General features: G+C 45.0%; 1 protein-coding gene across 1 annotated transcript; it reads right to left on the bottom strand.

The window, feature by feature from the left end:
- Positions 1-695: 695 nt before the first annotated feature.
- LOC145161527 (uncharacterized) lies at positions 696-2,258 on the bottom strand. The gene is made up of 4 exons (XM_079081072.1): positions 2,106-2,258; positions 1,651-2,022; positions 1,277-1,534; positions 696-1,189 (listed from the first exon to the last, which is right to left on the bottom strand). The coding sequence occupies exons 1-4, from the start codon at positions 2,145-2,147 to the stop codon at positions 872-874; spliced, it is 990 nt and encodes a 329-aa protein (XP_078937198.1). The 5' UTR covers positions 2,148-2,258; the 3' UTR covers positions 696-871.
- Between the last annotated feature and the right edge of the window lie 8,157 nt (positions 2,259-10,415).

Below are 10,415 nucleotides of genomic sequence, written 5' to 3'. Positions count from 1 at the left end.
TCTCTTTAAGTTTAATATTATACTCTTTTTAGGATGGATTATTGCCTGAAAATAGGATCTCTTTTGGCAATATATATATATATATATATATATATATATATATATATATATATATATATATATATATATATATATATCATGCCAAATACATATCCTATTCCTATACATCAGGAAATAAAGGAAACCAAAAACCCAAACAATTCAATCTAACAGCATTTAAAGGACATTTTCTAGAAGGTAACACATTTAATTTAATACCTCGCTAGAAATATGTTACAACATTCTGGAGCCTACAGCTCAAAATGAGCGAGAGAAGACATCACTGTATAGTAACTTTATAATATAATGGTTACTCTTTATTTGTTTGTTTTTATCAAACCGGTTTTAAATATTCTAGCTATTAGTTCCATGTAAATTACAACAAATAATTGTTTATATAGCTATCAAAAAGATATATAAGTGGAAATGTAATGTATATATAGTTCCGATCCGCCAAAACCGTCATGTGAAGACTGAAGATGCACATATTATTATGTATATAAAAATATAAAAATATTGGTTTATGGGTCGCTACTTGCCCCCGAGTAATTAAGCTACCACAATATTGCATTTCCCCTATTTTATTTTTCTCAATCAGCGGCAGATTTGGTGAAAATAATACTTAATAAGGAAAGAAACATTTATTATATCAAAAGTAACTGAAAAATACGTCTATTTATGATCATTTGGCGTTGTACAGACTACAGAGTACTCTATCAAAATTATTTCAATCGATCGAAGTGTTTTTTAACAATAAAACCAATATATGTTGATACTTATTACTACAGGAACAACTACAAAGCACATGCAAACTGATCTAAAAAAACAAAACTCACTCTTCGTCAGGAATCAACACAATCGAACCAGTTGTTTCCCGGTTCTCAATAGCAGCATGAGCTTGGGTTGCTTTTGACAGAGGATACTTATGATTGACACGAACCTTCAACACTCCATTTGCAACATTGGAAAACAAGTCTTGAGCAGCTACAAGCAGCTCCTCTCGATTATCAATTGTGTATTCTGTGACCGATGCAAACGTCAAGTAGAGTGATTTGGGTACAAGTTTAACAACAGGAACAGGCTCTGGTGCACCTGATGCCGCCCCGAAAAGCACCATGTATCCACGCTTCTTTAAGCATGCTAACGATCCCTTCATTTTAAAACACACGTAAGCATCGTTAGTTGCATTAACAAGGTAGTTAAAAGATCGATCATAATGAATGAATTGATTTAGTACATTGAAGGTGTCTTTCCCAACTCCATCGTAAACTACTTCCACCCCCTTCCCTGATGTTATCTCCATCACACGTTCCACAAAGTCCTCATCTTTGTAAAGAATAACATGCTCACATCCATCTTCTTTCGCCTGCACAGCCTTCTCCTTGGTGGACACGGTTCCGATGACGGTGGCTCCGATCGCACTTGCCCATTGACAGAGCAAATATCCGACTCCACCTGCCGCTGCGTGTACCAGGATTGTATGCCCAGGTTCAACCTATATATCGACAAGACAACCCCCTTGACCATTTAAAACTAAATCTCAAATTAAGAAACTTTTAATTATCTACACGTTGACGTACATATATATAAATCAAGATTTGAATGGGTCACCTTAAAGCCTTTATGGATCAATAAATGCGCAGTGAGTCCCTTAAAAATGATGGCAGCTGCTTCAACGGGATCAACGGATGAAGGAACAGGCACCGCTTCATCTGCCGAAAGTATTCTCTCTTGGGCGTAAGAACCCACCTTCGAGCTAGCGTAACCCACGACATCTCCAACTTTGCAACTGGTTACTCCGGGACCCACCGCTGTTACAACTCCGGCTCCTTCCATACCTGGAGTATATGGCAAGGGTGGAGACGTATTGTGCAGACCTTGACGCATATACACATCCAAGAAATTTAGACCAATTGCCTTCTGCTTCAACCTGATTTCTCCTTCTTTTGGTCCTGGGACTTCAACGTCTTCCCATGTCAACACCTGTTACAGAAATGAACACCGTTAAGTCACCATTCAAATAAACAAAGAAAAAAGCAATGTAATTAAAGAAGGTGGCCAATGACCTCAGGGCCTCCGTTCTTATGAACTCTAATTTCTTTAACCATGGTGGCCGGAGTGGTAGTTGTGTTGATCAGTGTTGTGGGTGAGACTTGAGAGTGTTGCTTTGGGTTATTAGGTGATGTAAAGATCGAGTGATGTGAATTACTGCCCTCTTGCTGGTTCTTGTTGTTCTTAATATAGATTTTAGAGTAAATTACATGAATGGCCCCTTTGATTTAGGGTAGTCATACGTTGTGTCCCTATTTTTTTAAACTCGGATTATCATGATATTTAAGGCATCCACAGTATATTGAATTTTATAGAGTTCAATGAATTGTCATATTAGTTTTTTACATTTCATACAACTCTATTAATTTTTTTCTACAATGTAATTAACCTTACAAAGTTCAATAAAAAATTATAAAAGCGAATTTGTAGTATATATATTTAAGAATTAAAGACTTTTTTTTTCCATTGAAGAGTTCAATGACTATTGAACTCCAAATCCATTGAATGCCAATGTAACACTCCAAAATTTTAAAACTTTAAAATTCTATGGTTTAAACAAAATCATTTCGGGTATGAACGCACATTTAACAAAACCGGTCCCACAAAATATTTATGAATAAAACATTTGGTGTTACCATTAAGCATCATACAACCCATAGCAAACAAATATGAATTGCATCAATACAATTAATTAGGAACTTAACAAGTTTCACTCCATTCTTTAGCTCTTAACTTCTAACTTCTATATATCATCTTTTCTCCTTAAGTGCAACCTGAGATACATGACATTAAAAAAGATGCGTAAGACAAAAATGTCTCGTGAGCTATGCGGGTTTGTGACCCAAAATATTTATCACATTTTCATCAAAAACATTTCATATTTTTCAAATAGGCATTTTCACATTTCGTTCCATATCGAAACATTTCATCTTAATCATTTTCAAGAAAAACTCATTTCATTCATACCACATCTAACCATCTCCTCTGTCTCATATTCAAATTCTACTGATCCATCAAATATTTCAAACTCTTGTGGTCGGTGAAAATGGTGCATCAAACCCCATATAAATAATGCCTCCAAATATTTAGGGCAAAAACCAAAGCCCCCAATTCCAAATCATGAGTGGAGTAATTCGCCTCATGAGGCTTCAACTGCCTCGATGCATAAGCAATCACATGCCCCCTCTGCATCAGAACAACTCCCAAACTCGAAATAGAAGCGTCACAACACACTACACAATCATCCAATCCCTCCGGTAGCGTTAGAATCGGGGCCTCATATAATTTCGGCCTCAAGGTCTCGAGAGTCGATTGCTGATCTGGACCCCACCAAAAGGTCACACTTTTCTTGGTCAAACGGGTCAAAGGTACGACAATCTTGGAGAAATCCTAGATGAATCTCCGATAGTACCCTGCTAGCCCCAAGAAACTCCGGATTTCGGATGCGTTCTTCGGAACCTCCCAACGCATTACCGCCTCAATCTTGGCCGGATCTACCAAAATACCCTCTTGGTTGATGATGTGCCCCAGAAACTGCACCTCACGCAACCAAAACTCACATTTGGAGAATTTGGCATAAAGCCTCTCCTTCCTCAAGGTCTCTATCACCTCCCTCAAATGCTGCTCGTGCTGCTCTTTGGTCTTAGAATAGACAAAAATATCATCAATGAAAACGATCACAGACCGATCCAACATCGGTCTGCAAACCCGATTCATGAGATCCATGAACGTTGCTGGAGCATTGGTGAGCCCAAATGGCATCAACACAAACTTGTAATGACCATAACGAGTTCTGAACGCCGTCTTCGGTATGTCTTCATGCCTGATTCTCATCTGATGATACCCTGACCGAAGATCAATCTTGGAAAACCAAGATGCACTCTGAAGCTGATCAAATAAATCGTCATTCCTCGGAAGCGGATAACGGTTCTTTACCGTTAGCTTGTTCAGCTCCCGATAATCAATACACATCCTGTGTGATCCATCCTTCTTTTTCCCGAACAGGATCGGTGCTCCCCACGGGGAACTGCTCAGACGAATGAATCCCTGGTCTAGCAGCTTCTGAAGCTGCGTAGATAGCTCTTGCATCTCAGGCGGAGCTAGACAATACGACGCCTTGGCTATCAGAGCCGCATCAAGCACCAAATCAATACGAAACTCCACTTGCCTCTCGGGAGGCACCCCAGGAAACTCCTCTGGAAATACATCTGGAAAATCCCACACAATAGGTACCCTACTCATCTCTGACGTGGCCTCCACCCTCGAATCCGAGACATAAGCCAAGAACCAAGAACAACCTTGCTGAAGAAGTCTCCTAGCCCTCACAGTCGAACAGAGAGTTGGCCCATGCGAGGCTCTCTCCCCATAGATAACCAGTTCTCCCCCACTTGGGGTTCGAACCCTCACCAACTAACGCTCACAATCTATCATGGCCCCATTGGGCCCCAACGAATCCATCCCGATGATCACCTTCAATCCTTTCAAAGGAATCGGAACCATATCAATAAGAAAACTCTTGTAACGCCCCGTTCCTGGTACGTATTTAATTTGATTAAATGTTTCTTTTTGTAAGAGCTACTCGGCGAGTTGTAGCCCTAACTCGCCGAGTAGATGTCGAATTGGACGCGGGCTTTAAGTGATCTACTCGGCGAGTCCACGCCTGGACTCGGCGAGTAGGCCAGTCAGGAGAAAACCCTAATCCTTAGGGTTTGCACCCTATTTAAACGTCCTTATAGCCCCATCTCAGCCTCCATCACCCTCAGAGCATTCCTTATCGAAACCCTAGTCTCCATTGGTGAGTTTGAGTGATTGTTGCCTTGTGAAGGGACTTTTGGTGCACATTGGAGCAAGTGGAAGAAGGAAGGGTTTAAAGAGCTCTAGGAAGGGGACTTAGATCCAGAACACATTCATTTGTGGTCACCCATTCTGGTAATAAAGTTTCCATCTTGATTATTGATCTATTAGATCTTGTTTGTCCCTAAATTGTTGCTTTTAAGCCCTAAAACCCCAAATCCTTGGTAGAGAAACCTTATGGTTGGGCTATACTTCAGATCTGGACCCTCATTACCTTCTAGAGTTGTAAAGTCTCAATTATGTTCGTGATTGAGGTCCCTCTTGAGCTTAGAACCCCATTAAGAGCTTAGTTTTGACATTTGGAGCCCTTAAAGCTATGCATGCATGTAAAGTTTGCAACTTTACGTGATAAGCATGCCCTAGAAGCCTAGATCTGTGGTTTGGAGCCGCTGCATAGCTCAAACCAGGTCTGTATGGAAAAAGGACTGAATGAACTCGGCGAGTAGAACGCTGGACTCGGCGAGTACTATGAACATAGCCGTGAACTCGGCGAGTTGGTTGAGCAACTCGGCGAGTTCGTTGAAGATTGCCTTGAACTCGGCGAGTTGTTAGAAGACTCAACGAGTTGGCTAGGGTTTCTTCCAAATCTTGGCCACGTATGAACTCGACGAGTTAAAAAGGAAACTCGACGAGCCAATCAAGGATTTCACGACTTCTCGAGTTCAGGAAGGACTCGACGAGTCGGTGATCTGCACTCGACGAGTCGAGTCAACATAGACTGTTGACTTTGACTGTGGACTTTGACTTGGACCAAGGGTTGACCAGTTGACTTCTGATGGTTTCTGGTAATTGGGAGATTTATGAAAAAGGTTTGTATGGTACCTATAGGTGGTGGAGTTCGTGTTGGACCCATGAGTTGAGCCTTCTTATTTTCGACGACAGTTGCGAGGTGAGTTATCCTCACTATACTAAGGGGTCTAAGGCACCAAGGCCGGCCCATTGGATATGATATCCTAGTAGTTGTATTATGTTGAGTATGAGTTAGTTATGCATGCTAGTTTGATACACTAGAGGGTAGGTCTGTAGGACTACCTGTGATACTGATTGATTGTCTGCATGTGCATTATCTGTTACATGTTGATATGTTATGTGGGATGGGTTGAGGTTGTACTGCTCCGTGCGGTAGCCAACAAACCCTAGAGTATTCCAGATATGAGCTGAGGGCCCGATAGGCATTCCAGACTCATACTGAGGACTTGGGAGCATTCCAGATACGAGCTGAGGGCCCGGTAGGCATTCCAGACTCGTACTGAGGGCTCGGTGGCATTCCAGATACGAGCTGAGGGCCCGGTAGGCATTCCAGACTCGTACTGAGGGCTCGGTGGCAATCCAGATGTGAGCTGAGGGCCCGGTAGGCATTCCAGACTCACACTGTGGGCCCAGGGGTATTCCAGTCTGTAAAGTTGTGGACCCGTTATGTGTTGTGTTGTTCTGTTCAGTTTGTTATGATATGTCATGGTGTGACATGGTTATGTGGACTGTATGTGTATCGGTATTTTGGGGGTAACTCACTAAGCTTTCGGGCTTACAGTTTCAGTTTATTGTTTCAGGTACATCAGGGGATCGCGGCAAGGCGAAGGAATGATCGTACAGCTCCTCCTATTATGTTATGTTTCTGGGAAAACTCTGATATAAATGTATTTTGAAAACAAAGTTGTAATGTTTTGATAAATTCGACATGTTTTGAAAGTTTAAATTTGGCTTGAATTTTTGGGTGTTACAAGTTGGTATCAGAGCCTTGGTTTGAGTGAATTGGAGGAACACTCGTGTGACTCCAGTCTCAAATCAAGGAAAGGATTTTCAAAATGATTTTTCAAAAAGGTTTTCAAAATAAATAAAGGAGGATGCAGGGCGTACGATCAGCCGGAGCCAGTAAGTAGACCCCAAAATACCATACAAGTTATTTGATTATACGATATGATAGAACAGCATGTTAGTGCTAGGCTAGGGATCTTCAGGAATTGCATGATAGAATTGCCTGAATACATGATGCCTGCTAGCCTAGGGTTTCCTTTATGTGAGATTGACATCATTACTGTAGTTGTCTAATGTATGCATCCCAGTTGTACATAATTAAGATCTTATAGCCTGAGAATGTTTGATTTGACCTTATGTTCTGTTCTTGTTTGATTGGGGGCTTGGGGTAGGATTGGTTATTATAAAGTCTATAGGGTCCAGCGTTATGCATGGCTAGCATACATTAGTGCTGCAGGGTTGGTGGAAGTTTCATGGATAGGAGGGATTGAGTGAGACCGGGAGGTCAGTTATAAGATATTTAGCATTCCTCTAGGAGTGAGGATTGAGCGCTCGCCATGTTGTGCATATTGTTAGGGTGTTGTGGTGATACTTGGGGCAAATATGGGTAGGTGTGGAAGGTATTAGGGGCCCATGCTACTGAAAGCACAGGACCTATACGCGTGTCAAGTAAGTCGCAATCCCTAGGGTTAGTAGGGAGTTGGCTCCTAGTGATTTATATGAATTATCTGATAACTGGTGATATGTTTCAGAATGGTGATGACGAGGCGCTTCGTGGCTGGATCCGGTTCGGGATCAGGATCAGGATCAGGGGACAGAGGCCAAGAGGGGAAGACAGCACCTGAGCCAGTGGTGCAGATGGGTACAGAGGAGTTGGATGCCAGGATTCGAGAGATCCTGCATGATGAGGTTGCTGCTGCATTCCGGGCTCAGTTACCGGAGATGTTCGGGTCGATCAAGACCGCCATGGTGGAGTATTTTGATGAGCGTTATGCAGCCCTTGCAGAGACAGCCGCCGCAGCAGCTGCATCAGCTGTATCAGCGACGGGAGGAGGAGGTAGAGGTTTTCAGTACAGGGACTTCGATAACACGAAGCCCCCTACTTTTGATGGGACGCAGGATCCCATCAAGGCTATGAGGTGGATTTCAGATGTGGAGGGGTGTTTCTTCACCTGCTTGTGTCCTGCTGACCAGAAGGTCAGGTGTGCTCTGAACCTGCTTAGGTCTGGGGCCAAGGACTGGTGGAGACTTGCGACTGGGTCGTACTCTGATGATCAGAGAGCTGCTGTTACTTGGGAGCAGTTCAGGGATATGTTCCGCGCCCGTTACATTCCACGGGTTGAGCGGGAGCGATTGGCACAGGAGTTTTTGAGGTTGAGATAGGATGGGGAGTCGGTGACGGAGATCATCCGGATGTTCACTGAGAGGGTGATGTTTTGCCCGGAGTTTGCTTCAGAGCAGGCCCAGATGACCCGTTATCTGAGCATGCTCAAGACGGATATCCGTCAGTTTGTGTCTACCCAGCGATGTGATACTCTTCTAGAGTTGCAGGAGGCCGCCAGACGGCGTGAGTTGGAGATTGAGCAGCAGTTGAGAGAACAGCGGCAGGCCCCGACACATTCTCAGCCGGCGCCGAAGCGGTCTAAGACCACTGATACTAGGACCGGGGGTCAGCAGAGCCGCACATGTGGGAAGTGTGGCAAGGGTCATTATGGTGTGTGTCGAGCTGGTAGTGGATGCCACAAGTGTGGCAAGGAGGGGCATTATGCGAAAGACTGTCGCCAGGCCGCTCCAGTTCAGAGTATGAGGTTATGTTACCATTGTGATCAGGTTGGCCATTTGAAGGCCAACTGCCCGTTACTCGCCGCCAAACCGGCGCAGGCTCCAGCGCCGGCTACTTTGAGGATCACGGATGGGAGACCAGTCAGGGCAGAGCCTCCAAAGGCTCAGGGTCGTGCCTTCCAGCTTACAGCGGAGGAGGCCAGAGCAGCACCAGATGTGGTTGCTGGTACGTTTTTAGTGAACTCCTTGCCTGCTTTGGTCTTATTTGACTCGGGGGCGAGTCGGTCCTTCGTATCTCAGACATTTAGTAGGGAGTTCAGTGCGCCAGTGGGCGAGTTAGAGTGTCCGTTGCGAGTGTCTATCGCCAACGAACACGGGGTTTCTGCTTCTTCAGTTTATCGAGGGTGTGACTTGGAGATTTTCGGGGTGTTATTTCCGATAGATTTGATTCCGATTCCCATGGGGGAGGTATGCGTGATTGTAGGCATGGATTGGCTCAGTCGATTCGGTGCCATGATCGACTGTGAGGGGCAGCGAGTAGTAGTTCGAACCCCAAGTGGGGGAGAACTGATTGTATATAGCGAGGGCACAAGAGTGGGATTAGGGTTTTGTTCAGCTGCCAAGGCACGACAGTACATTCAGCACGGGTGTGCAGGTTATCTAGCGTATGTGGTAGATACGCGAGCCAGGGATCAGATTTCGGTTTCCGACGTACCGGTGGTCAGGGAGTTCGCAGACGTATTCCCGGAGGAGTTACCAGGGATACCTCCAGAGAGGCAGGTCGAGTTCAGGATCGACCTGGTGCCAGGTGCGGCCCCTATTGCTAAGGCGCCGTACCGATTGGCACCGCCAGAGATGCAGGAGCTGTCATCGTAGCTGCAGGAACTGCTGGGCAAGCAGTTCATTCGACCTAGCAGTTCTCCATGGGGAGCACCGATACTTTTCGTCCGGAAGAAGGACGGTTCGCACCGGATGTGTATCGATTACCGGGAGTTGAATAAGTTGACGGTGAAGAACCGTTATCCACTCCCGAGGATAGACGATCTCTTCGACCAATTACAGGGTGCATCTTGGTTTTCCAAGATAGACTTGAGGTCTGGGTATCATCAGGTCAGGGTCAGAGAGGAGGACGTGGAGAAGACCGCGTTCCGAACTCGTTATGGACATTACGAGTTCGTGGTGATGCCGTTTGGGCTCACCAACGCGCCAGCGGTGTTCATGGACCTGATGAATCGGGTCTGTAGACCGATGCTTGATCGCTCGGTTATAGTGTTTATAGATGATATCTTGGTGTATTCCAAGACCCGAGAGCAGCATGAGGAACATCTGCGAGAGCTGTTGGGAGTTCTAAGACGGGAACGGCTGTACGCCAAGTTCTCGAAGTGTGAGTTTTGGTTACGGGAGGTCCAGTTCCTCGGACATCTCGTTAACCAGGAGGGGATTTTGGTCAATCCGGCCAAAATCGAGGTGGTTATGCAGTGGGAGGTTCCGAAATCTCCCTCAGATATTAGGAGCTTTCTGGGGTTGGCAGGGTACTACCGGAGGTTCATACGGGACTTCTCCAAGATTGCAGTGCCCCTCACTCGTCTGACAAGGAAGGGAGTGGATTTCCGATGGGGTCCCGAGCAGCAGAGGGCGTTTGAGACCCTCCGTCAGTATTTGTGCGAGGCTCCAGTATTGACACTCCCGGAGGGAGTCGAGGATTTTGTGGTGTTCTGTGATGCATCCATCACAGGTTTAGGGACGGTCCTCATGCAGAGAGGACGAGTGATAGCCTACGCATTGCGGCAGCTGAAGCCGCATGAGACGAGATACCCTACGCATGACTTGGAACTGGTGGCGGTGGTGTTCGCCCTCAAGATATGGATACACTACCTCTATGGGGTCCGTTGTACCATTTACACGGATCACAAGAGCTTGAGACATATCATGGA

Source organism: Lactuca virosa, chromosome 2, assembly GCF_052849685.1.
Source record: "Lactuca virosa cultivar CGN04683 chromosome 2, Lactuca_virosa_CGN04683_v6, whole genome shotgun sequence".
Taxonomy (NCBI): Eukaryota; Viridiplantae; Streptophyta; class Magnoliopsida; order Asterales; family Asteraceae; genus Lactuca; species Lactuca virosa.
The sequence above is the reverse complement of the archived record's forward strand: the minus strand, read 5'-3'. Positions and strand labels throughout refer to the sequence as shown.